The 27,767-nt window shown below is 42.0% G+C and overlaps 1 protein-coding gene across 11 annotated transcripts; it reads left to right on the top strand.

Moving 5' to 3' along the window:
• LOC112263499 (protein kinase C and casein kinase II substrate protein 3) lies at positions 1 to 27,731 on the top strand. 11 transcript variants are annotated; one of them, XM_024439847.2, is made up of 13 exons: positions 470 to 597; positions 850 to 930; positions 4,926 to 4,994; positions 5,076 to 5,151; positions 15,306 to 15,398; positions 16,068 to 16,224; positions 16,855 to 17,090; positions 18,850 to 19,005; positions 19,832 to 20,007; positions 20,892 to 21,012; positions 23,698 to 23,831; positions 24,890 to 25,053; positions 26,499 to 27,731. In XM_024439847.2, exons 5-13 carry the CDS (start codon positions 15,345 to 15,347, stop codon positions 26,612 to 26,614), a joined length of 1,314 nt encoding a protein of 437 aa, XP_024295615.1. In that variant the 5' UTR covers positions 470 to 597; positions 850 to 930; positions 4,926 to 4,994; positions 5,076 to 5,151; positions 15,306 to 15,344; the 3' UTR covers positions 26,615 to 27,731. The 11 variants fall into 11 exon arrangements, with proteins under 11 accessions (XP_024295619.1, XP_024295624.1, XP_024295615.1 ...); XM_024439851.2 differs by lacking the exons at positions 470 to 597; positions 850 to 930 and adding an exon at positions 1 to 72; XM_024439848.2 differs by lacking the exon at positions 850 to 930.
• Positions 27,732 to 27,767: the final 36 nt, after the last annotated feature.

The following is a 27,767-nucleotide window of genomic DNA, read 5'->3' as shown; positions in this document are numbered from 1 at the left end:
GAAGCCGAAGGTCGAGGCCCTGTCGAGATTGTGGTCAAATAATCGTTCTACTGTATGTAGCATACAGTTTAGGTCAATATCATTCATTTATTTTTCCTCCAACATCAAATCATCTCACACTATTTGCTGTGGTCTGTTGAAGATTATTGTATTGAAAAAGGATTGTCATTCGGCTACAGTAGGCTACTTTCAACAGACACCAGACAAAATGCTAATATTGTGTGATTCACCTGATGACCTAGAGATGGTGCTGTTCACAAGTGGTGCTGTTCACAAGAATAAGGTAGTTGACCAAGCAACAAGTGTTTGGCATAAATCAATAAAATATATTGATTCCACGGACAATTATGTTATGTCAAGTAGACTTGTAGCCTATGTGTTAAGTGACAATTAATGAAAAAGGTTTGATTCACATGGCCTGACAATAATTGCCACTGTGAGCTGTTGACTCATCTCTAGTCAGTAAAGGGTTAACGCATGTAATTGGATGAATGGATATTGTGGTTCGCCACCGCGTCTAATTACACAGCTTGGAGACCGCTCCAGAACATCCGTGAGGATTGGCTTTGTATCTACATACCCGCCGGATAGCACAAGGTTTGGGGCTTATGTTGTACTGTTTCTAACTAAAGTACATTTAACCAATTTACCGCCGATGATATTAGGCCTACCTCGTGAATTTGAAGGGGGCAGGAAATCGAATAATAATAACTTCGTTGCAATGGCAGAGTGGTATCTACGATGGCCTTCGCTTTCTTCGGGAAAGTTCTCGAGCGAAATTGTTGATGCACTCTCGGTTATGAAGAGAATAATACTGTTTGCGTCTCTCGCCAATTTGGTTTGATCAAGGGATTGCTTTTGGGGAATTTTCGCTCCGGAGTTGGTGAGCTTCTCCAGCGCGGAGTGACTAAGGATTTGAAGCTGCAACAGGTAGGTCGCAAACTGGATGGAAACAAAGTAGACACGTTCTATTCTATTATGGTCGCCGAGTGGTTACAGTTTTGTTACGATTCGACTCGTGTTTGCGTTTGTTCCATTTGGTGCCTTGAACAGGAGTTAACGTTATGCCGATAATGACCTATAATGACCTATCACACAGGCTAGGCTAAACCATAGGCGTAACTACGACTCCATGAATGTAAGATCAAACATGCATCGTGAATCGTGTTGATGGGTGACTATCTCATGGTACGTTATTACATTGTTTGGATTAACATGTGATTTTTAAATAGTCTTCTATGTGTATTTGGGGGGGCAAGGCTATGGAACAATCCATTTATCCTTGGGCTACTGTAGTCTACACTCTTCAATGGATATAAACTATTATGCTACTGCTATTGGACAGCAAGCTATGTTGGCAAACATTCAAGAATTGACGGGTTGTGTATGAAATTGAGATTAATAAACGCTGTGTAGGCCAACTGACAGACAAAGCCTTTGCTTAATCTTTTTCAATAGATCAACAATATGGCTATTCGTTGTATTGTTGAGCAGAACTGCCAATATCCATAGGCTAAGTTACACAGGATAAGTTGAGGAACCTCCCATTGGATATGCATTTCTCTGTTGCAATATTAGAACAACCCCACCCTTTTTAAAAGCAAGTGTAATTTCATAGAAATATAGATTTGAGCCGTTTATAAGAACGACCCCTGATATGCCTGATACCAGCATACTTTGACTAAGCATGAAAATCTGTACAGAATATTTTAGAGTATGGCTAGTCTGATACTTGTGCTAGTTATTGTTAAGCAAAACAGCTTTCTTTATCCAACAGAATTGGATTTTATTCTGGTCTTAGGCTACACAGCAATACATATGTTTATCCTGGGACCTCAGCCATTCTTTGAGGACTGGTTTGGGAACACTGGCCTGGGCATGGTACACCATGTTAATGTATGACACATCACCTTGAGACAATGCCTTTGCCTAACTTTAAGGCACTGCATTAGACCTTGTGTGTGTGTGTGTGTGTGTGTATGTATAATGTAGCCTGTTGTGGTCTCACACTTGCTGCCAAGCTTTCTCATTGCTTAAATAACCCTTCCTGCTGTTCTATCTTGAGTCGGGAGAGCTGGCATTGAGAATATCCTACACCATGAGAACTGTGGTTTAGAAATGAGAGATTCGGGCCATCTGCAAATAGCTAAAATAAGGCTGAATCGACTTTTCCTTTGGCTTGTTTTGTGTAGGCCAGTACTAACTGTACTTTAAATATATTTATTTATTTATTTATTTAACTGGGCAAGTCAGTTAAGAACAAATTCTTATTTACAATGACGGCCTACCCCTGCCAAACCCTGGGAGACACTGGGCCAATTGTGCACCACCCTATTGGACTCCCAATCCCGGCTGGTTGTGTTACAGCCTGGAATCAAACCAGGTTCTGTAGTGACGCCTCTAGCACTGAGATGCAAAGCCTTACACGGAACCCAAACTAGCTGCGCACGCGCCATCGTGCATAAATGTATTTTTGAGTTATTTTACCTAAAATGCACAAGGTCCTCTACTCACCAATTAATCCAAACAAAACGGTCAACCAAATTGTTTCCAGTCATCTCTCCTCCTTCCAGGATTTTTCTTCTCTTGACTTTATATTGTGATTGGCAACTTTCATAAATTAGGTTCATTTCCGCCACTGACCTTGTTCTTCTTTCAGTCAACCACGTGGGTATAACCAATGAGGAGATGGCACGTGGGTTCCTGCTTCGATAAAATAAATGAGGAGATGGGAGAGGCAGGACTTGCGTCAGAAATAGAACTGACTTCCATTTTAGCCCTTGACAACGTAGACGATCATTGGTGCAATAATTGAATAATATAGACTTCGGAATTTATTTCGCAATGCACGCAACGAGAGTATTGTAAGTCAGCCTGTTAGGCCACTCGGGAGCCGCTGTCCATTGATAGTTGACATTGCTTCTAACTCCTTCCTACATTAGATTATTCCCGCTTACAATCCTTGAAACTAAAGTACAGAGATATTCAAAGCCAGTCGTTGAGGGCCTCAGTACTACTGGTTTTCATTTTTTCATTGTTGTCGCAAACTGTTTTGATTACTGACACCTCAGAGATTTTAGCACAGAGCAGATGACTATGCTGCTTTTTATTTTTTTATTCCTTTGTTCTAAGTAGTTATTGGACATTGGTTGTGGAACAAACATGTCTTTGTTTCACATTACCAACACTGGGATTTGAGGCTCACTTGGCCCTCTAGGGTAGGGTACATGGAGCTGTGCTGTGGCCAAACAGTGGATCCTTTTACTGGGGTAAGTGCTCCATAGAAGATTTGCAGCAGTGCAAACCATTGGGCTTGAACTCGGGATGTCTCACTAGAATTGAAGTGGCATTTTAGTTATATTCTTGCGTGTGCAACTGACCAGCCACTAAATATTCTTGAATCTTTCAAACAATGAATCTAATAAGAGTATGAGATTCACCTCCGGAACTGTATGCACAACATTCATTTGTAAACATTCCTGTATCAGTTGGTGACAGTGGAGAACACTTTGCACCACTGTCCTATCCACAGGGTTTTCCAAAAATCTGTCCTGGCCTTGATGATAATCAAACCTTGATAATGAGTTGGTTATTTGAATCAGCTGTATAGTGCTAGGGCAAAAACCAAAACATTTGGGGAAACTGTGCTATCCAGATCCTTTAGCCTGCCTGCTTATGTAATTAAGCCATATCACTGAAATCATTGAAATAATCCATGACTTCAGTTGTCAGTCATACCTTCATTGGGGGTCACCTGTTTTCAGTTTTTTTGGTTGTCTACACTTGACACTTACATGCATCTTCTGCTATCAGAATTCAAAGATCGCATTGAAAAGACTGGTCTAGATGCACAATTCGCTTTGTGGTCTGATTGTGTTAAGATCTGGCTGACCACTTCAGGAGTTGGTCTGGGATGCATTGTTTGCGGATTTCTCCTCAGTCTGGACGGAATCAGGCTACCGAAAGCTAATACAGTGGGCGACGTCATCAGCACTCCTCCCACAAGTCTCCAGAAAACTCAAGTTTTGGGACAGAGAGACACCTTTCGTTCTGTATTTTGCGGAAATACATTCCTAGCGTATGAGGGACGTGTTTACTGGCCTTATGCTATTCGGCTTGCTAATATTTAGAAAAACATATTTGGGGGGGGGGGGGTTAGAGTTATACTAACCCGTTTGCGATCCATTTTAGCGTTGCTTGCTGGCTACTTACAGAGGTTAGGGAAAGGGGATACCTAGTCAGTTGTCCAATTGAATGTATTCAACTGACATGTGTCTTGCGCATATAACCCAACCCCTCTGAATCAGAGGTTAGCTGGCTATTTAGCTACAGTAGTTACTACTGCCATCAGTTATTAAAATAGTTTGTTGAAATTGAGAATGTTTAGTGTTCACGTGTATTTGTTTGATTTACAACTGCAAAGGAATATATTTTTAATTAAATGTAAGATTATTCACTTAAGTTAAAAAATACATTTAAAAAAATGACATTTATTATTCAATAAATTCTCATTCGTGTAACTTCTCACCTCTGGTAAGTTGCAGGTGCATTCAAGGTAAAAATAGCCATTTGACCAGTTGATTTAAAAAATATATAATGTTTTTAAAAAGGGGACCCACCTTCTGCTCCATTTTAAAGTGCAAGGGTGCCAATATTTTTGACTTCATCTGTAAGTAACCTTGTCTAAGCCCCCCCCCCCAGCCCAGGGTTGGTAACTTAACCTTGGGGCTGAAGTTCCAACATTTCTATGGTGTTCAAATGGATTCCTTCTCTTTATTTGATTCTTAGCAGGTTATTTTAGTTGTGTTCATGACCTTCCATAGTTTGAGGGTCTCTTCCAAGACCACCACACTGTGTCGTTTTCCAGTACACCCATGACTGGTTATCCAATACTTCTATGTGTGACATTTCACTCTCTAATTCAGAATCTGCCACCTTTTGGAGCCAGGACTCATTATAACCATCTGACTGCCAGCCTCCATCATACTCTGACCGTGAGTGGTTCTCCTCCACTGCTCATGCTGTGCTTCTCCATACTCCATTTCTCCCTGTCACACACTTCCTCTTTCTTCCAGTACCACAGAGAAAGCCGAGTTCCTCGACAGGGACCTCATCTTTGACCTCATCCCATCTCATTTAAGTTAATCTTGGGTAAGTCCTCTTTGGGTTCCACTCCTATGCAATTTGTGGATAATGCGTTTTTATGTAAAAGATTTTGTTGCTCTGGCTGAATTTTTGGATTGGGTAGTTTGTCTGACCTTTGGTGATATTGCTATGAGCTTTCTGTCATCTCCCTCAGTCTTCCTCTCTACCATACTATAGGTTGATTTAAAAATGTTTTTTAAATGCAGATACGGATAATTGAAAGACCAAAAAAAAGCCAATACCGATTAATAGGCCCAATTAAAAAAAATATATATATATTTGTAATAACAACAATTACAACAATACTGAATGAACTCTTTTATTTGAACATAATATAATACATACATAAAATCTATTTAGTCTCCAATAAATAATGAAACATGTTCAATTTGGTTTAAATAATGCACAAACACAGTGTTGAAGAAAGTAAAAGTGCAGTGTCTGCCATGTAAAAAAGCTAACGTTTAAGTTCCTTGCTCAGAACATGAGATGATATGAAAGCTGGTGGTTCCTTTTAACATGAGTCTTTCAATATTTCCAGTTAAGAAGTTTTTGGTTGTAGTTATTATAGGGCTATTTCTCTCTATACCATTTTTGTATTTTATATACCTTTGACTATTGGATGTTCTTATAGGCACTTTAGTATTGCCAGCCTAATCTCGGGAGTTGATAGGCTAGAAGTCATAAACAGCGATGTGCTTCAAGCATTGCGAAGAGCTACTGGCAAATTATTTTATCTTTATTTAACTAGGCAAGTCAGTTTAGAACAAATTCTTATTTTCAATGACGGCCTAGGAACAGTGGGTTAACGGCCTGTTCAGGGGCATAACGACAGATTTGTACCTTGTCAGCTCGGGGGTTTGAACTTGCAACCTTCCGGTTACTAGTCCAACGCTCTAACCACTAGGCTACCCTGCAGGAAAGCTGTTTGAATGAATGCTTACGTGCCTGCTGCTGGCTATCACCGCTCAGTCAGACTGCTCTATCAAATCATAGACTTAATTATAATCTAATAACACACAGAAATACGAGCCTTATGTCATTAATATGGTCAAATCCGGAAACTATAATTTTGAAAACAAAAAGTTTATTCTTTCCGTGAAATACAGAACTGTTCTGTATTTTATCGAATGGGTGACAACCCTGAGTCTAAATATTGCTGTTACATTGCACAACCTTCAATGTTATGTAAAATTCTGGCAAATTAATTACGGTCTTTGTTAGGAAGAAATGGTCTTCACACAGTTCACAACGAGCCAGGCGGCCCAAACTGCTGCATATAACCTGACTCTGCTTGCACAGAATGCAGGAGAAGTGACACAATTTCCCTAGTAAATATTGCCTAACATTAATTTCTTTCAACTAAATATTCAGTTTAAGAAAATATATACTTGTGTATTGATTTTAAGAAGGGCATTGATGTTTATGGTTAGGTACATTGGTGCAATGATTGTGCTTTTTTCGCAAATAATCTTTTGTTAAATCTTCACCCGTTTGGGGAAGTAGGTTGTGATTCGATGATAAATTATCAGGCACAGCATTGATTATATGCAACGCAGGACAAGCTAGTTAAACTAGTAATATCATCAACCATGTGTAGTTAACTAGTGATTATGTGAAGATTTTTTTTTTATAAGTTTAATGCTAGCTAGCAATCCTCGTGGATTGCAATGTAATTGGCCATAATCGCCATCCAAAAATGCTGATTACCGATTGTTATGAAAACTTGAAATCGGCCCTAATTAATCGTCCGTGCCGATTAATCGGCCGACATCTATACCATAATTCACATAAGAATGCCTGGCCTCCAATCTGAATATTAGAATGTGTGAAGTCTTTCACCGCAAAAAAAGGTGTTACTCAGTCACTATCGATAGCAATCAATGATGAATATTATCTGGTGAGTTCTTGCATGCCATACATTTTAATGCTGCAGCACTAGTGTTTGCTTTGCTGGGTAGCAACGCAACTGTTTGCTTTGGTTTGTGAAATTCTGTGGGAGTATCACCTTGTGTTCAGTGCACACCTGCTCTATATTTAGGAGTTGTACAGTGGATAGTATTCGGACCCCTTTTCCACATTTTGTTATGTTACAGCTGTTGTGTCTTTGGCATTATTAAAGTGAGGACTGTTTATCAAATCAATTCTCTGCAATAATATTTACGTGATTACACTAATCATGGAAATGTAATTAACTAGGAAGTCTGGGCACCCTTGAAAACCTTCAGATTACAAAGTTATAATTTTCCTAATAACTCTTCAGATATTTTAATATCTGATCAATTCGTCATCTAATTAATTAATTATTATTTACCTCACGTTAGTCTCATTCCAAATGTTGTAAATTGTTTATCTGCACGAACCCAGCCTTTACTATGAATTATCCATACACCAATTGTCTTAATTATTTACTTACTAAATATTCACAGAAATGCATAAACAAACACAGTAGATATGGTTACATTTGTTAATTAAAAATGAAATATTCTTTAAATGAATGCTCAATCATTTGGGAATTTGCATTCAACATACCCCAGTGTGTAATCTCTGACAAAGTCTTTTGTGGTTAGAATGGAAAGTACCATTTTGTTTTTTTTGTCTTGTGTGACAATTTTGCTAGGAGGGGTTTTTATTTAAAATCACAAAATTAACATTACATTATTTACAGTTTCATCTTTACTCATTCATTTTATACACTTTGCATATTTAATGAGACATATTGAAATTGAGCTCTCGGTGCAAATCCGGTTTCCACGGACCATGATCATCCTCACAAGTGGGCATGTTTCTATCAAAACCATTTTGATTTGGAGTCCACTTTCTGCATGGTAAATTCAATCAGAATTACCCAGAAAGAGATTACACAGCCTTGTTCATGATTTGACAAAGCGGAAAGTCTTTTGTTTTTTTGTGTGTGACAATTTTGAAAGGCACGGTTTCCGTTGATCATCCTTGATGTTTCTACAACTTGATTGGAGTCCACCTGTGGTAAATTCAATCGATTGGACATGATTTGGAAAGGCACACACCTGTCTATATAAAGTCACACAGTTGACAGTGCCTGTCATAGCAAAAGCCAAGCCATGGGGTCGAAGGTGTGGTCCGTAGAGCTCGGAGACAGGATTGTGTTGAGGCATTGAAGGTCCTCAAGAACACAGTGGCCTCCATTCTTAAATGGAAGAAGTTTGGAACCACCAAGATTCTTTCTAGAGCTGGCTGCCTGGCCAAACTTAGCAATCGTGGGAGAAGGTCCTTGGTTAGGGAGTTGACCAAGAACCCGATGGTCACTAAGGCAAAGCTCCTCTTTTGAATTGGGAGAACCTTCCAGAAGGACAACCATCTCTGCAGCACTCCACCAATCAGGCCTTTATGGTAGAGTGACTAGACGGAAGCCACTCCTCAGTAAAAGGCACATGACAGCCCGCTTTGTTTGCCAAATGGCACCTAAAGAACCGAGATTCTCTGGTCTAATGAAACAAAGATTGATTCAGGCTTTGGCAAGAATGCCAAGCGTCACGTCTGGACACCTGGCACTATCCCTACTGTGAAGCATGACGCTGTTGGGACGTTTTTCAGCGGCAGGGACTGGGAGACTAGTCAGGATCGAGGCAAAGATGAACGGAGCAAAGTATAGAGATACTTGATGAAAACCTGCCCCAGAGCATTCAGGACCTCAGACTGGGGTGACGCTTCACCTTACAACAGGACAATGACCCTAAGCACACAGCCAAGGCAACCCAGAAGTGGCTTTGGGACAAGTCTGAATGTCCTTGAGTGGCCCAGCCAGAGGCTGGATTTGACCCCCGATTGAACATCTGTGGAGAGACCTGAAGATCGCTGCCAAAGGTACATTTTATAAAGTACTGAGTAAAGGGTCTGCATACTTACGTAAATAAGATATATATTTTTTTATAAACGTCAAATATGATTTATTTGCTTCGTCATTATGGGGTATTGTGTGTAGATTGAGGGGGGTGTATTTAATACATTTTAGAATAAGGCTATAATGTGGAAAAGTCTAGATGTCTGAATACTTTCTGACTGCACTGTGTTGCAGAAATCCAACAAGGAAATTATTTGCATAACATTCTATGCTTGCTCAGACTTTTGAACAGCGTTTTCAGTGAAAATAAGAGTTGCACATGCTGCTCGTATACATTTAATCAGATTGACTACAAGTTTCCAGTGTGGTTTATGAGCTCTTGGCTTCTTGTTAATCTGACCCAATTTTGGATAGAAACACAAGCCTGTGTTCATTCTCTTACTCTGTCAGCATGGGTAACATTCCAAGAAGAGACATTTTCAGTACTCTACAAATACAATAGAACTTAATCTCTCCAGGTAGTGTTTCTAAGCAATGTAAGTAAACCAGTTCCACATGGTACGTGTTCTCAGTCACATCTAAGGGGGAGGGGTGAAAGCACCCATAATGGGTTCTGAATGTGCTGCCATTTGGTATCCAGTTTACCTCTGTTGTTCAGTCCACGGCCTACTTGCCCACAAATACTTGTTTCCAGCTCTGACTTGAGACGACTAGTGCCCTTTTCCATGAAGGGTTCAGCAGCGTTCGACCGAAATCCCTCTGTTAAACAGGACCCGCTGTTTTCTGTCAGCCATGCCCCCCTGCTGAGGATTTAATCTCCCAGATATTTAAACAAATTCCAGTTCTGCTAAGTGATCAGGATGAACTGAGCATACTGCCTAAACAAGGTTGGTGACCGGTGGAACGTAAACATCCTCTGACACAGGGATGTTGTCCAAATGAAAGCCTGCAGCACATTATTATTTAACTAGGCAAGTCAGTTGACTTACAATGACGGCCAAACCTGGACGATGCTGGGCCAACTGTGCGCCGCCCTATGGGACTCTCTATCACGGCCGGATGTGATACAGCCTGGATTCGAACCAGGGACTGTAGTGACTCCTCTAGCACTGCAGTGCCTTAGACCACTGCATCACTCGGGAGCACCATCACTCGGGAGCACATGGTCTGTTGCTTACAGGGCCTGTGTGGAAGTTTGTTGCTCAGTTATGTTCCTTCAATTGTCAGGGGTCTTCCTTAATGCTTGTCATATACTTTGTTTTCCGCAGCATTTAGGAAAACTCTATGGTCCTCAATATATAAAGGTTGCTGTCAAGATTTTTGTTACACAATATAAATTTAATAGAATGGGAAGTCGGGCAAGGAATTTCATTTTATTCATTCCACCTTTTATTTTTGAATATTTTTTTAAAATTGTAATTTATAGGGTTCAACAAATGCTAAAGATTACATGCTCAATCTCTGAGTAAAGGCTACATGCAGAAAGACCCAGATACCAGAGTGTGTGATTCTGCAGCCTGTCATGTGTACAGATTTAATCTTCTGTAGTATGAATTGTGTGTACTTTATAGATGGCTGCTCTGCTTTCTGCTCTTATCCTTGTGATTTCAATATACACCCCCCCCTCCCCCAGGACAGTATAATATCCCTAGTTTCCATAAATGTATGGCATCTGTAGAAAAAAAACATTTTCATATTAGTATCTATTGAATCTGAGCCTTTGGCCCTTCCAGGGACTGAATTTGTATCACTATGTTGAATCCAATGTGACCTCGATTACTCAAGCTGCTGAAATGTCTTACTTTTGCCGTCAACTGGTTATTGACTGGAGATTAGTGGTGGTTGAATCCCTTGACCCCCGCCTTACAAGCTGCTGGTTTTCCATCATCGTTCAGGGGTTATATTACTTGACCCCGGGGCCTCAATCACTGTTGTCGTGCTGCATCCCCACACCACCCAACTTTTCCACTCTGAGATGGGGTCCGAGATATTGACTTTTCAATTAGCAGGCTTTGCTGAAGTGAGCCTCTCATTTTCCTGTTTTGGCGTATTTGTGGGAAATGCCTCTCCCTGCTAGCATACATTCCACAGCACCACCCCTCTTCTCCTTGCCAGCAGGAAGTTCAAGGATATTGAATGTCTAAACTGCAGAACTCACCAAAGGTGTTCTAAGGAAATTGTGATTGTAACATTTTAACGTTAGCTAGGTTTCCATTCAATCGGGACACATTTCCATGTGAATTATTCTAGAATCCACATAAAGAAAATGTTTTTGTTTTTTACAGCCAGTGGTATGTTTACACTAACTGGACTTGTTGTGGGTTAAAATCCGTGTGTGATGAAGTGCACACAATGTACCGTTAAGCTTATGTTTTCATGTACCGAATTAAAAAACCTGAAATTCACTGTTTTCCCATTGCATTTTGAACTCTACCAATTTGTTTTGTCACAAACTGTTGTGTTAAATAGAATGTGTCTACTCTGGTCTTGGCACATGCGTTCTAGCCAGCAGCTTGCAGATACAGTGCATGTTGGCTAGTCTACAGATTAGATATTTATGCATAAGAATATTTTTATTTGTCAAGACAGTCACGCATTGGTCACCAGAATAAGAGCCTCAATATGTATTGGATCATCACCATGCACTTTCACTGCCATGTATTTATTAAGGATCTCTGTTAGTTCCTGCCATTTTTAAATGTTACAATACATTCGCAACACATTAAGTGTCCCCTCAGGGTCCTACTCTACTACCACATATCTTACAACACAATATCCATGTTTACGTTTGTGTGTATAGTGCGTATGTTATTGTGTCTGTTTGTGAAGCAACAGTCCCCGCTGTTCCATAAGGTTTTTTTATATTTTTTATCTGCCTTTTTTAAATCTAATTTTACTGCTTACTTGATGTGGAATAGAGTTCAATGTAGTCATGGCTCTATGTAGTGCTGTGTGCCTCCCATAGTCTGTTCTGGACTTGGACTGTGAAGAGACCTCTTGTGGGGTATGCATGGGTGTCCAGTAGTTCAAACAGACAGCTCGGCGCATTCAACATGTCAATACCTCACAAATACAAGTAGTGATGAATTCAGTCTCTCCTCCACTTTGAGCCAGGAGAGATTGTCATGCATATTATTGTTAGCTCTCTGTGTACATCCAAGGGCCAGCCGTGCTGCCCTGTTCTGAGCCAATTGCAATTTTCCTTAGTCCTCTTTGTGGCACCTGACCACATGACTGAACAGTAGTCCAGGTGCAACAACTAGGGCCTGTAGGACCTGCCCTGATGGTAGAGCAGCGCTTTATTATGGTGAGGTTCATATATTTAATCTATTTTAATAAACTGCATAGTTTCCTGAGTCGTAGTGGGAGAACCAAACACCATATCAACGCTTGACTCTAAATTGACTTCGATATGATGGCTATATCAATATTTGCACATAAAGGTGTTTCCATTGCCATTTCTGGCATAATTAATATAACATTTGTTTATATTCCTTTTCCTTATTTTCTCATTTTAACTGCAAGATGTAAATATTGTGCTTTTTATTGTTCCTGGATGCTGTTGCCATAGTGATAACCAAAAGATACCTGTTATTCGGCCTTTCTTTTACATATATGCCTTGGATGGAATTGTGGTTGTTTATCATATTTGTAGGTCCATTACCTATAAATTCTCAGAATAATGGTGTAGCTCATGTACAGTACATGACCAAAAGTATATGGACACCTGCTCGTCGAACATCTCATTCCAAAATCATGGGCATTAATATGGAGTTGGTCCCCTTTTCTGTTATAACAGCCTCCACTCTGCTGGGAAGGCTTTCCACTAGATGTTGGAACATTGCTGTGGGGACTTGCTTCCATTCAGCCACGAGCATTAGTGAGATCGGGTACTGATGTTGGGCGGCTAGGCCTGGTTCAGTCGGCATTCCAATTCATCCCAAAGGTGTTCGATGGGGTTGAGGTCAGGGCTTTGTGCTGGCCAGTCGAGTTCTTCCACACCACTCTCGACAAACCATTTCTCTCTGGACCTTGCTTAGATAATGTGGATGTTGTCATGCAGAAACAGGAGTGGGCACAGAATCATCTAGAATGCCCTTATATACTGTATCGGGCCTAGCCCGAACCATCAAAAATGTCCCCAGACCAATATTCCTCCACCAAACTTCACAGTTGGCACTATGCATGTAGCGTTCTCCTGGCATCCGTCCTAACCCAGGTCCGGCCGTCAGACTACCAGATGGTGAAAGCGTGAATCTTTACTCCAGAAAACACGTTTCATGAAGCTTCTGACGAACAGTTATTGTGCTGAAGTTGCTTCCAGAGGCAGTTTGGAACTCGGAAGTGAGTGTTGCAACTGAGGACAGCTGGCGGTCCCGTTCTGTGAGCTTGTGTAGCCTACCACTTAATGGATGAGCCTTTATTGCTCCTAGATGTTTCCACTTCACAATAACAGCACTTAGTTGACCGGGGCAGCTCTAGCAGAGCAGAAATTTGACCAACTGACTTGTTGGAAAGGTGGCATCCTATGTGCCACTTTGAGAGTCAATGAACTCTTCTGTAAGGCCATTCTACTGCCAATGTTTGTCTATGGAGATTGCATGGCTGTGTGCTCAATTTTATACACCTGTCAGCAACGGGTGTGGCTCAAGTAGCCAAAGCCACTAATTTGAAGGTGTGTGTGTGTGTGTGTGTGTGTGTGTGTGTATACACTGACCAAAAATATAAACACAATTTGCAACATTTTAAAATAATTTACTGAGTTGCAGTTCATATTAGGGAATCAGGCAATTGTAATTAATTTAATTAGGCCCTAATATATGGATCACACATGACTGGGAATACAGCTATGCCATGCATCTGGTCACAGATGCCTTTTTTTTTTAAATGGTTGTGGCGTGGATCAGAAAATCAGTATCTGGTGTGACCACCATTTTGCCCCATGCAGTACAACGTTAAGTGTTGGTCCCAAGGGTCATGAGCTGAAATAAAGGATCCCAGAAATGTTCCATAAGCACAAGAAGCTTAATTCTCAAGTTTTGTGCAGAAATTTGTTTACATCCCTGTTAGTGAGCATTTCTCCTTTCCCAGAGAATCATCCACCTGACCAGGTGTGGCATATCAAGAAGCTGATTTTAAACAGCATTGCACAGGTGCACCTTGTGCTGGGAACAATAAGGCCACTCTAAAATGTGCAGTTGTCACACAACACAATGCCACAGATTGCTTAATGTTGCGTTTATAGTTTTGTTCAGCATTTGTGCTGTACGAAGTCCACAGGTTTGGTCAAATCCTTTTGCAGAGTTACTTTTTATTCATTTTTCATTTCAATTGTGGGTTTTCAGACTTGATAGGGAGCGGCGGGTGTTTTTAGCAGTGCAAAATCACGCTGGATAGCTTTGGTAATGAATGTCCCCAGAATGCCCAGTCTTCCTTCCAAGTTGTTGTCTGTCAAAGGAAGCAATTTGACCTTGGCACTGCTAGCTAATACAATCAGGAACTGGACCAGGGGAAGTGGATGTATAGGGAAGTGTGAACTCTGTACACGGTTCATTTTTTTTGAGGTGGGAATTTTAAAAATGGATCTAGATTGGATTTTTTTTTTTTTTTTGACAATTGTTTTAATTTAAAATCAATTATTTGGTCAATTGACCATGCATCAAGGTGTTATTTTCAAGCATATGAGAGTACAAGAGCTCAAAGAATGTGGATGTCTCTGAGTTTTCGCTCTTGAAAAACATATCAGCTATTTTCGTTGGCAACAGATAAGACCTGCTATTAGTATGGCTGACTAAGTGTGGTGATGAGTTAACCTCAATGACTGGGCATCATTTATCTATCTCATGCAACCCCAGCCTGGCTAAAACTAGTCTGCCTCGGCTCAATCCTCTGACAGAGACAGACACTCAGAGGTGAGACCTGCTCTGCTCCTTTCTCTCCCCTCACCCTACGGGATTACTGGATTACACCTTTAGGGTAGACTCATTAGCTCTGTGAGGAGAAGCTATGGGGCCTTTTCTACAGACTAAGGATGTGGCGTAATGCCAGTGGATCGCTTAATCAGAAAATACATGAATGTTAGCAGGGTCAGGGTGAAAAGAAGGGGGAAATGAAAAATACTGTCAGTTATTTTACTAAAAAATTCTGCCCAGCCACTGCTCTTGTATTAACCCTATGGAGGCTTGCCAAGTAGGGCAGTCATTTACTTTTCGGCAATTTCCCTGCATTTTTCTCTTGAATTTTGACTCCCAAACTTTTGAATGGGTTTCACATAACTATATCCAGCTCTGTAGTCCATCGACAGTCTTACATGTTCTTCTCCCCTCGGTTATAACAGATAGCCGCCATCATTCTGTGCTGTAAAGGCGACCCCGAGATGTCTTCCAATGGAGACCTGCGAGACGTAGGGAGCTGCGAAAGCTTCTGGGAGGTAAGCTCAACAACTACACCCCCTCAGGGCTGCCAACCCTGTGGTGCTGACCAATCTAGTGTGGAAGTAGGACTACCACGGGACTGCCCCCCCCTTGGGCAGCCTTCCATCGTTTGCATGGGCAACACACATAATGAGTCCCTGCTGATTTATATTTCCATGCCCTAGCTATGGGTTTCCTCCCCCCCCATTGGCTCCTCTTTTGCCCCACCTCATCAGGCCTGGCCCATCAAGTTATCACTTCCTCTGAGGGAAACTAGCAGCAGTAGTCACCTGCTCTGTTTGCCTGTGGCATTCCCATTTAACCAGCAGACAAATCCGTCTGATTTTTGTGTGCTATGTTGACAGGTACAAATTTTGAATTTTCAGCTAATTTTGAATGGTTTCATAGATATGTACTACATATCCTCTGCAGCAGTCAACAAAATAAGCTGAGGCATTGACTTCTGTTTAAGTCTGACATTTTCTGCAACCTAAGGCCCCTCTGGATGATTGTCCAGATGTTCATGTGCTCTCTGTAGGCAGAGGTCAACTGTGGGTTGTCAAATTTTTCCCATTCTTCTCTCGAACTTACATTTTTCTAAACCGCAAGTCAACGGCCATATTTCCACGACTTTCTCCCTATGTAGCAGGTCTTTCTTACACAAGTATATGTCCATCTTTACTTAGCCGGGGCACTACAAGAGGACGGTGAAGCGTATCGACGATGGACACAAGCTGTGCAACGAGCTCGTCAGCTGCTTCGCGGAGCGGGCCAAGATTGAGAAGGGCTATTCCCAGCAGCTGAGTGACTGGGCCAAGAAGTGGAGGGGCGTGGTGGAGAAAGGTGAGTTGGCCTGGTAGTGGGGTGACGTTTTAGTGAAAAATAAAATTTCCTTCACTACATTCGTTAAGATATTGTACTTTTTACCCCTTACATTTTCCTTGACACCCAAAAGTAGTTACATTTTGAATGCTTTGCAGGACAGGAAAAGTCCAATTCACTTATCAACCGAACATCCCTGGTCAACCCTACAGCCTCTGGTCTGGCGGACTTACTAAACACACATGCTTCGTTTGTAAATTATGTCTGAATGTTTGCGTGAGCCCCTGGCTTTCTGTAAATAAATAAAAACAAGATGGTTGTGCCATCTGGTTTGCTTTATAAGGAATGTTGATGTTTTTACTTTTGATACTTAAGTATATTTTAAACCAAATACTTTTACTCAAGTAAAGAAAATATCTTTTGACTTTACTTTTTTTGGTTACAACGTGATTGTGTTTTAATTAGTTTTGATGTCCTATTATTCTACAATAAAAAAAAACCTTGAAAGAGTAGGTGTTCTAAAACCTTTGACCGGTAGTGTAGGTCATTTCTCTGGTTGGATAACGACTTGACTCTCATTGAATGACTTGGAGCCATGTGTTATTGGTGTGAAACGTGTCCGTTAACCCTGTGACTTCTCTCTACCTGAAGGGCCTCAGTATGGCACCCTGGAGAAGGCGTGGCATGCCTTCATGAATGCTGCTGATAGGCTGAGTGAGATCCACATGGAGCTGAAGGAGCACCTGGCTGTGGAGGACAGCGACAAGGTCCGTAACTGGCAGAAAGATGCCTTCCACAAGCAGATGATCGGAGGGTTCCGGGAGACAAAGGAGGCAGAGGAAGGTTTCCGCAAGGCACAAAAACCCTGGGTTCGGAAACTGAAGGACGTGAGTGTTGCTCTACTCATTTTGGTTCTTTTTTTTACCCGTTTAATCTTCATACATCATCAACCCTGAATGACCAATAATGGATCAGTTGTTGTGTTTTGATTTGGCATTTTATTAGGATCCCCATCGGCTGTTGCGAAAGCAGAAGCTACTCTTCCTGGGGTCCACACCAAACATGAAATATGACAAAATACAGAACATTAATGTTGCTTGTCCCGTGTTGCTCAGTTGATAGAACATGTATCTTGCAACGCCAGAGTTGTGGGTTCGATTCCCACAGGACTGAAAAAGTAAAAAAAATTATAATTAATCATTTAATTGACAAGAACATTCTCATCCATTTTAAAATGGCACACAGCCTATGTATTTTTGTGTGTATATGTACGGGAGCTTCATGAAATGGGTTTCCATAGCCAAGCAGCTTGTGATCGCAATGCCAAGTGTCGGCCGAAGTTGTGTAAACCTCACCGCCATTGGACTCTGGAGCAGTGGATACACGTTCTCTGGAGTGATGAATCACGCTTTACCATCTGGCGTTCCGACGGACGAACCTGAGTTTGACGGATGCCAGGAGAAAGCTACCTGCCCCAATGCATAGTGCTAACTGTATAGTTTAATGGAGGAGGAATAATGGTCTGGGGCTGTTTTTCATAGTTTGGACTAGGCCCCTTTGTTCCAGTGAAGGGAATCTTAACGCTACAGCATACAATGACATTATAGATGATTCTGTGCTCTGTGCACAAAGCAAGGTCCATACAGAAGTGGTTTGTCGAGATCAGTGTGGAAGAACTTGACTGGCCTGCACAGAGCCCTGACCTCAACTCCATTGAACACCTTTCGGATGAATTGGAACGGCAACTGCAAGCCAGGCCTAATCGACCAACATCAGTGCCTGACCTCACTAATGCTCTTGTGGCTAAATGGAAGCAAGTCACCGCAACAATGTTTCAACGTCTAGTGGAAAGCCTTCCCAGCGGAGAGGAGGCTGTTGTAGCAGGAAAAAGGGGACCAACTCCATATTAATGCCCATGATTTTGGAATGAGATGTTTGACGAGCAGGTGTCCACATACTTTTGGTCATGTAGTGTATCAATACATTCACATGAAATATCTAGTTCCGATAGGGGAGAGGCAATGTGCCGTAAGGTGTTGCTTTATCTGTTTTCTGAAACCAGGATTGCTGTTCATTTACGCGATGGGAGTTCCATGCAATAATGGCTCTATATAATACTGTACGCTTTGAATTTGTGTCAGAGCTGTGTGTTAGTTGAATATGCAAACAATTAGGAGTTTTCAACACTGACTGTGTCACTACTTTCTAGAAACAGTCTCGCCTCAAGTCCGAGCCAAGAGAGACTATTTATATTATCCCTCTGATTACAATGAAGCGCAAGATGTCGCTCTGTTCTGGGCCAGCTGCAGCTTAACTAGGTCTTTCCTTGCAGCACTTGACCACGACTGGACAATAATCGGCATAAGACACAACCTAGAGCCTGCAGGACTCTCTTTTTGGAGTGTGGTGTGAAAAGCATTTGATTTTTGACAGACCCAGTCTTTACAACCATTCAATCTATATGTTTTGACAATGACCGTTTGCAATCTAAGGTAACACCAAGTAATTTGGTCTCCTCGATTTGTTCAACAGCCATACCATTAATTACCAGATTCAGCTGAGGTCTAGAGCCTAGGGAATGACTTGTACCAAATACAATAGATGTGTGGTTGGTGATTAGTAAACAGAGGAATTCCTCTGTCCAAGGTGGAGTCGTCTAAGAAGAGTTACCAGCAGGCCCGTAAAGAAGAGAAGACTGCTTTGACTCGCGAGACCCATGCCAAGGCAGACCCCACCAAGTCGCAGGAAGAGGTCCGCAAATTTACAGACCGTGTTGAGAAATGCAACCAGGAAGCAGAGAAGGTACTGAAACTCCACGTATGTGAACAATAAGTGTTCATCTAGGTAGTCATCAGGTTCCATAACATTTGTTAGTCAAGAGGCTTGAGGTCATTTTGTTTTTTTTCTTCTTACATGCTGTACTTCAGCCCATGAACACAAGTAACAAGCCAACCTCTTGAGCATTTAATATGTTATTTGTACCAGCCTTATCGGTTCAGCTAATGGGACTGTCCAGTCTAAAGCGGTGTCGGTGTAATTGGCGCAGTGCAGCTACAAAGCTTTGTTTTAGTTGGGTGTGCTGTCTAGAAGGCAGCCTGTCATCAAGTGTGAAATTGTGGGTGGGGAAGCACATACCGACGTGCCTTTTTAAAAATAAAAAAAACATAACTGTTTGGCGTGATGAGGCTTGTCAGGTGGCAGCCTTGCAGTGACGAGCAGAAAGACTGGGAGCTGTTTTTTTGTTGTTGTTGACTGGCTGGATCTATGGAGGCTGTTGTTAATTTTCCACTATGTCTGAGCTGTAGGAAGTGCAGTGTAAGGTCCCATTTTGAAGTTGAGTTAGTAATCAAAAGCTTTCCTATAAACCGAGCTCCACCTAATTTAAAATGTAGGGATAGTTTGTAATTTATACAGTAAATCCTGAAAAACTGGATTTTTTTCGGTTTACTTGCCCACAGCTAATCTCTTGAGACTACACCCCATAACGAACATTAGCCACACCAAAGCCAGGAATTCTTTCAAATGTATAAATATTTCAAATGGTATAATATTTTTGCACGTAAAGATGGCGATTCTGTGTCTGAAGCTAGATGTATAGTTGGCTGTGTGTCTGGTTTTTCAACTCCAGGCGAAGGAGCGCTACGAGAAGGCTTTGGAGGAGCTGAACCGCTGCAACCCACGCTACATGGAGGACATGGAGCAGGTGTTTGAGATCACCCAGGAGGCCGAGAAGAACAGGCTGTGCTTCTTCAAGGAGGTCCTGCTGGACATTCACAAACATTTGGACCTCTCCAGCAAGGATGGGTATGACAATCACACCTTCTGCTGACCTAGTACCTCGAACCTTGTAAGTCAACTGTCAAATATCTAGAGGGAGGTAATCATTTTTTTTGTTTTCTGGACACATCTATTTATAGTTAACAAACATACATCTTGGTTCACAAATACATTTCTTCAAAAATCAATTCTCCGCGTCTTGAGTTGGGCGCTGGACGTTCTTTTCCGCTTGCAGGTATGGTGTTGAGACCTTAGTCATGTTTTACAGTTGCATAAATTGCTCAAGATTGAACAGTAAACTTTGAGCATGGGAATCTAATACTGCAATTATTTTGTAGAATTAGCCTACGTTTCTGTTCAACAGTATGTGTACACAAGGAGGGAATGTTCAACTGCCGGTGTTGTCCATTAACTACCAGTCTTTCATAACAGGTCCTTACTCTATTTAGACAAGGGCCAGGTGACCATGGAACTGTTGATGGTTGGTCTGGCCTTCCGGCTGAGCAAATATTCAGTGGAATTCTGCCACATTCTTATAGCTTGGTATTTCCAGAGATTGAGACAAACCTAGTAAAGTAAGAGTTGATCTATGGGTTTGACTGGATAAAGTCCACCAATCCCGCAACAAAATAAAAATGTTACTGTGATTTCAGTTTTATTTGTGGAGCTCAGCATATCCTCCCCCTTTTTTTAAATGTTAGTCTTTTTTTTAAAAATGTTCCTGTAATGAAATGTTTTTTTGAAACGTGTGCCCTCATCTTTCTGGTGTATTTATACCCAAGATGTGCGCATTAGATAATTGCGCTTTGCATCCCGTACACGTGTTGATCCATCTTGCTCACTGACCACAGTATTGTGTTAAGTGCGGGTAATGTGACTCCAGTGATTAACAGAGGGAATTTGTCCCTTAGATTCAAGGTCCTGTACCGTGACCTGGGCCAGACCATCACTGCAGCCAATGACAGCGAAGATCTGAGGTGGTGGAGAAACACCCATGGACCTGGCATGAGCATGAACTGGCCACAGTTTGAGGTAAAGGACATTGTCTGTCTAACCTTTATGTAAACAAATTGTCTATTGACTTTGAGCGAACATGAGTTACAATGCAAATTGCAAGCTTATAATAATAAATATGTTGCCTGTATTTACTGATTTATCAAATAGTATATACACTACTCAAAAAAATAAAGGTGACACTAAAATAACACATCCTAGATCTGAATGAATGAAATATTCTTATTAAATACTTTTTCTTTACATAGTTGAATGTGCTGACAACAAATTCACACAAAAATGATCAATGGAAATCAAATTTATCAACCCATGGAGGTCTGGATTTGGAGTCACACTCAAAATTTAAAGTGGAAAACCACACTACAGGCTGATTCAACTTTGATGTAATGTCCTTAAAACAAGTCAAAATGAGGCTCAGTAGTGTATGTGTGTGGCCTCCACGTGCCTGTATGACCTCCCTACAATGCCTGGGCATGCTCCTGATGAGGTGGGGGATGGTCTCCTGAGGGATCTCCTCTCAGACCTGGACTAAAGCATCCGCCAACTCCTGGACAGTCTGTGGTGCAACGTGGCGTTGGTGGATGGAGCAAGACATGATGTCCCAGATGTGCTCAATTGGATTCAGGTCTGGGGAACGGGTGGCATCAATACCTTCCTCTTGCAGGAACTGCTGACACACTCCAGCCACATGAGGTCTAGCATTGTCTTGCATTAGGAGGAATCCAGGGCCAACCGCACCAGCCAATGGTCTCACAAGGGGTCTGAGGATCTCATCTCGGTACCTAATGGCAGTCAGGCTACCTATGGCGAGCACATGGAGGGCTGTGCGGCCCCCCAAAGAAATGCCACCCCACACCATGACTGACCCACCGCCAAACCGGTCATGCTGGAGGATGTTGCAGGCAGCAGAACGTTCTCCACGCGTCTCCAGACTTACGTCTGTCACGTGCTCAGTGTGAACCTGCTTTCATCTGTGAAGAGCACAGTGGCGAATTTGCCAATCTTGGTGTTCTCTGGCAAATGCCAAACGTCCTGCATGGTGTTGGGCTGTAAGCACAACCCCCACCTGTGGACGTCGGGCCCTCATACCACCCTCATGGAGTCTGTTTCTGACCGTTTGAGCAGACACATGCACATTTGTGGCCTGCTGGAGGTCATTTTGCAGGGCTCTGGCAGTGCTCCTCCTGCTCCTCCTCGCAAAAGGCGGAGGTAGCGGTCCTGCTGCTGGGTTGTTGCCTTCCTACGGCCTCCTCCACGTCTTCTGATCTACTGCCCTGTCCCCTGGTAGCTCCTCCATGCTCTGGACACTACGCTGACAGACACAGCAAACCTTCTTGCCACATCTCACATTGATGAGCTGCACTACCTGAGCCACTTGTGTGGATTGTAGACTCCGTCTCATGCTACCACTAGAGTGAAAGCACCGCCAGCATTCAAAAGTTACCAAAACATCAGCCAGGAAGCATAGGAACTGAGAAGTGGTCTGTGGTCCCCACCTGCAGAACCACTCCTTTAATGGGTGTCTTGCTAAATGCCTATAATTTCCACCTGCTGTCTATTCCATTTGCACAACAGTATGTGAAATTTATTGTCAATCAGTGTTGCTTCCTAAGTGGACAGTTTGATTTCACAGAAGTGTGATTGACTTGGAGTTACATTGTGTTGTTTAAGTGTTCCCTTTATTTTTTTGAGCAGTGTATGAAACTCCAAATTATCTGCCAAATAAATGTTGTAAAAGGTGTTCATATAATTAAGAAATCCTCCCCATAGAGCCATATTCGGCTCTTGCTTGAACTGTTAGTAAATTCCAATTTAGGATGGCACTGAATGGGCCCTTGTGTGACATGTGGACCTGAGTTGGTTCTGGAATACTGTAGTGTGTTCTCAGAGCTAAATGCCTGCTCTGACCACCCCACACACAGCTCAAGGTTCCTAAAAACTGACCATTTTTAAAACTGCTCCTCAGTCACCACCTTCACTCTAGTGCACATGCAGGAGGCAATTTTTCTATTTAGTGGAAAATTCCAGCTACTGTGAACACAAAACAAATCCTCTACTTCATAATGATCAATTTAAAGCTGGCGATAGCTGACTGGCACGCAGGAGCGTGTTGATCTGGAAACCGGCATTGGTTTCCAGTTCCAGGCAAAGCCACTGTGACGCTTGTGGGGAGTGAGAATGAGGCAGCTCTCCTCTGTCGCCTTAGGAATCTTTTGGCATTCCCGCTGGTTTCACCCAGACACAGGGGCCCCTTTGTCCTGGCTGGGGAGCAGCATAGCTCTCTGTAGTGGATCTGGCACTAGGCACAGGGCTTCAAAAGCCCTCTGGTTATTTAGTATCATCCCAAAGATGATGCATCATCATGTGACTGGTGAAACTGTATCCTCAGTGAACTGTTTTATTGTGTTTGTTTTCTCTCCATCTTTTCATTTGTATGGTGATTTGGTTTAGATTACAGGTCTGTGAGGTGGCTGTTCTTTTGTGGTGTTTTGGGTGTGGTTGTGACTGCATTGATAAAATAAAACAGACTAGGCCAGATGAATACAATAGATATTTCACTCGGTGGTGTTCGATACTAAACTATACTGTTTAGAAGAAGCCTCTGTATGTGTGAGAAAACGATATGTTACCAGCTGGTGATAGTTAGAAAACATTAAAATAGTTCCATGCTTTTTAAAGTCTCACATATAAATGTTTGTCCAGGAATGGTCCCCTGAGTCAAACCGCTCCATCTCCAACCAGAAGGCGAGGAACAGCCGGGCGGAGGACGTGGTCACCCTGACCAACATTGTCCCTTCAAGCGAGGAGGCACCCCAGACCCCTCAGGAGACCACCAGGTAACTGTGCGCTCTGTGACCTGCACATGACCTATCCGCCCTGCACTACCACCGTAGCTTCTGTACCACATGAGTTGTTCAAATGTAGCGCTAGGGATGACTCTTTGTCCAACTGCACCACTAGTCATGAATTGTTCTTCTCAGCTTTAGGACAGGTACTTAACAATGTCCGTGTGTCTTTCCTCTTCTATAATACAATAGTTGCCGTTTGAATGGAGCAGGAAAGACTGGGAATAATAGTTGTGGAGCACGGTATCTTGTTATTCTGACTCACTGTTCCCATGGGACAATGGATGTTTGAAGAGTACTTTTTTTATCTGTAATAAAGAATTAACATTGGTACTTGAGGCCAAGGTTTTTTTTTTTTTTTTTCAATAACATAACAAACAAAAGGATGCCTTAGTTATTGTGTTAACTTCCTGTTGGTTTGCGCCAAAGCTGGTTTGCTCCAAAGACGTATACCTCCGAGTTGTTTCAACTCCAATTATTCCAGCTTTTCGAAAAAACTGTTTGGCTTCTGCTACTATATTTGTCTTGTCTTCTTAACTCCATGGGGGACCACGGTTACCAACTTCCTGTATCAGAGAGCTGCGGCCTCTAGTGTTTGTACTAGTGCTGAGTCAGAGGCCTTGTGCCCGTGTTCATGCGTTTTGAATTGAACCTCCGTATTCAGTTAAACATACGTACAGCAGTCACAGTAGATGTTCTTACAGTGTCGCTCTAACTTGGCGTGTGAGCACGGAGATCAAATGAAGGTATATTGATTTAATGTGGCGCCTTTCATGGAACTTGTTGGGGGGGAGACCTGTGGTCGCTACCACCCTCTGTTGGTTAAAGTTATTGCTACAGTGATAAAATGAGAATACAAGGCCCTGCGTTACAAGACATTTTGTTTGATTTCTGGTTGCAGCCTCCAATGTATAGTTTGGAAGAGAAAATGACACGTTCATTGTTTTCTTCATACCATCCTTGTAGGACTACACAAAGTAATAGATTTGTTTAGCTTTTTTTTTTGCCAAGGTATACTAACCCTCTGCCCCCCCCTTTCCTGTCAACAGAGGGGTGAAAGACTACTCATCAGACTGGTCTGACGAAGACATCCCCAAAAAGGTCATCGCCGCTAATGGGTTAGAGAAGGAAGAGGAGAAGGTAGAAGGTGTACGAGTTAGAGCGTTGTATGATTACACTGGGCAGGAGGCGGATGAGCTGAGCTTTAAAGCAGGTATTAATCTCTACTAATGCCTATTAATGTCACTGGACATCAACACAGACACGAGGACCAATGTCTGCATGGCAGCCACAGCTCACTTTGTCTTGCTAAACCAGTGGCGTGGATATTAATTCACCATTTGTGTGGGGGGGATAATAATTTGGTCGAAACATGTTGAAAATTGAAGGACAAACAGTGGGAGAATTAATACACGTGTGATTTACACATGAGCATCAGATTTGAAGGCACTGCAGCAATATCATTTGTATTTTAATGGAAATGATATGTATTGCATAGGATCAGCCTTGGTTGCCTTTGGTCTGATTTATTTCCTATATATCCTTGATATCATTTTCATAGGATATCCTGTTTGAAACATTGTATTTACAGCTTTGGTTGAAGATAAACATCTAGAATTAGGATGAGTAACATTGAAAATGGATGTGTATATAATAAGAATGCAATAAAGGGTGTGTCAAGCAAAATGATTATCAAATGATAATCATTTTTAAATCTAACACTGCAGGTAAGTGTTGCAATTGATAGTCGACGATTATGGTTTTTGAAATGTCTATGAATTACCTTGAACTGAACCACGTCATTTGTTCAGACTTCACAAAATGCACTTCTTTATCCTAGATGATTCCTGCCAGCTAAAAGGTACAGGGTAACGTTGTCTGTTATTTTGATTAGCAGTTAATTCCCATGATCACGACGACCCCCTCCTTGTTATGCTAGTGAAAATAAAGCTGTCGTTAAGGCAGTGCTTGGCCCCTCTGATTGGTGGGGTCACACTCAAGTCTCCCTCCCAGTGGAGCTTAACCAGCCTGAGCCCCCATTAGAGCCCAGTCTAACTGCGAGCTAATGTCCTTGTCTGGGGGATCTCCTAGATTAGTAGATGTCTACACGGGGGGGGTCGTGTACCCTTGGATTTGGAGAGGATATTGGATGATAGAAGTTGAAGTGCCCATGTAGAGAGATCTTAGAAGACCTTACTTTAACACTGTGGCCTTCCTTTTGGTCTACTTTGGTTCCAGTCTTGAGGGATCACAAAAGGCCAAATGATTTGAGACTGGATAGGGGTTAATAATCCTTTGGAGAAGAAATAAGCCTTCGCACACTAAGCTTTTGCTTTCAAGAAGAGCACCTCGGACTAAACTAAGAGGTGATATAGTCGATAATTAAGTAATTTCTTTTGGATGTGGTGAGAACATGATGTACACCGGTAATTATGTTGCCGCCTTGTGGTGGTCCCTGTAACAAATCTGAGTTTCAGAAGTCCAGTACATTACATGAATATGGATGAATTATGGTGCATGTAATTGCACGGAGGTGTTTCACACTCCCAGCAGGTGGTGTCAGTGGAAAATTCCAGATATGCCTGGGACTGGATGAAACAGTGCGAGTTGCTATTATTAAGCATGTTCCCCTGTGCTTTCTGCTCTCTCATCACTCAGGTGAAGAGCTAATGAAGATGGGCGAGGAGGACGAGCAGGGCTGGTGCAAAGGGCAGCTGGCCAACGGAGATGTGGGCCTTTACCCTGCTAACTACGTCCAGGTCGTCACATCCTGATGACCCGCCCCCTTCCTGGGCCCCCTCCAAAAAATGCAGCCAATGGTACCACAGAGTACAGACGTCATGAGAATTACTGACAGCAACACCAGCGCAGACAGTCCCCCAGAAGACTGGATGTGCTTGTTGTATTTGTCGAGACAGCTGTTGCTCTTAATTTCAAGAATAATGAAACCGGAATACAGTCCAAATGTAAAACTGTTTCCTTAACTATTAGAGGATTAATAACAAGAATGGAGGTCATTATCCCGTGGAACTTATCCTCTGAGAGAAATAACCAGTACAGTAGTGCCTTTTGCAAAGGATACCAGGGAAGGATATTTGCAGAGCTCTCCTCTGTCATGTGACTGGCAGCATTCGGCTGTGGTTTAGGCTGGGTGACAATATGAGCGACCCCTGGAGGACAGGATGGTACACAGCAAGTTAACTGATCACGAGAGGGTGCCTCTGCAAGGATGCAGTAACGATCTCACGCTTCAGTTGTGCATCAACCTTTGACATTTCACTAGCTTTCACTCGAGGCACAATTCAAGTATTTATTAAGATGAGATGGTATGCACAGTTTTTCACCTGTTACTCGCGGTTTCTTTACAATATGTTGTGTACTTCACATGTTAATTTTCCCTAATGTTTAGTATGTAAAAATACGTAGATACCCTTATCAATATTATATGTATGTTTGGGATAGTTAGATTAAGGTTACAATGCATTCAAACCCACATTGGTTCGATGTGCTTGCTTTTTCTCTCAGTCAAATAGCCATACTTGTGTGACATGAGGGATATGAGAGTAATTCCGTATCGCAAATTTTTACTTCCAATTAGACTTTTATTAGCATTTTAATTTATTTTTCTTGTTTAAATCATTTTAATATTTTTTTGCATATGAGCTAAACCAACTAAACCAGGGAGACTAAGACTTGTAAAAGTTTATTTAAACCTGTGGGAAGAAGTGAGATGCAGGTGTGTACAGCTATGAGACTGTTTTGAGGGCAATGTAAGTAAACATGTCTGTCTCCACTGCTGTGAGCTCACTGTGAACATGGTTTTACATGAAACTACTAACAAGCAACAAGCTAATCTATGTACAATTCAGAAATAAACCATTTAAAATCCGATCCCAATCCACCAGCTGAATTATTTTCACTTTTTTT

Source organism: Oncorhynchus tshawytscha, linkage group LG12 (genome assembly GCF_018296145.1).
Source record: "Oncorhynchus tshawytscha isolate Ot180627B linkage group LG12, Otsh_v2.0, whole genome shotgun sequence".
Taxonomy (NCBI): Eukaryota; Metazoa; Chordata; class Actinopteri; order Salmoniformes; family Salmonidae; genus Oncorhynchus; species Oncorhynchus tshawytscha.
Note: the sequence above shows the minus strand (reverse complement) of the source record. Positions and strands in the feature narration are given on the sequence as shown.

Coding starts and splice junctions, on each gene's coding strand:
- LOC112263499 (XM_024439851.2), top strand. CDS start 15,345: ATGTCTTCCAATGGAGACCTGCGAGACGTAGGGAGCTGCGAAAGCTTC. Junction 17,091..18,849: donor GGGTTCGGAAACTGAAGGAC/GTGAGTGTTGCT, acceptor CCTCTGTCCAAG/GTGGAGTCGTCTAAGAAGAG. Junction 23,832..24,889: donor ACCCCTCAGGAGACCACCAG/GTAACTGTGCGC, acceptor TCCTGTCAACAG/AGGGGTGAAAGACTACTCAT.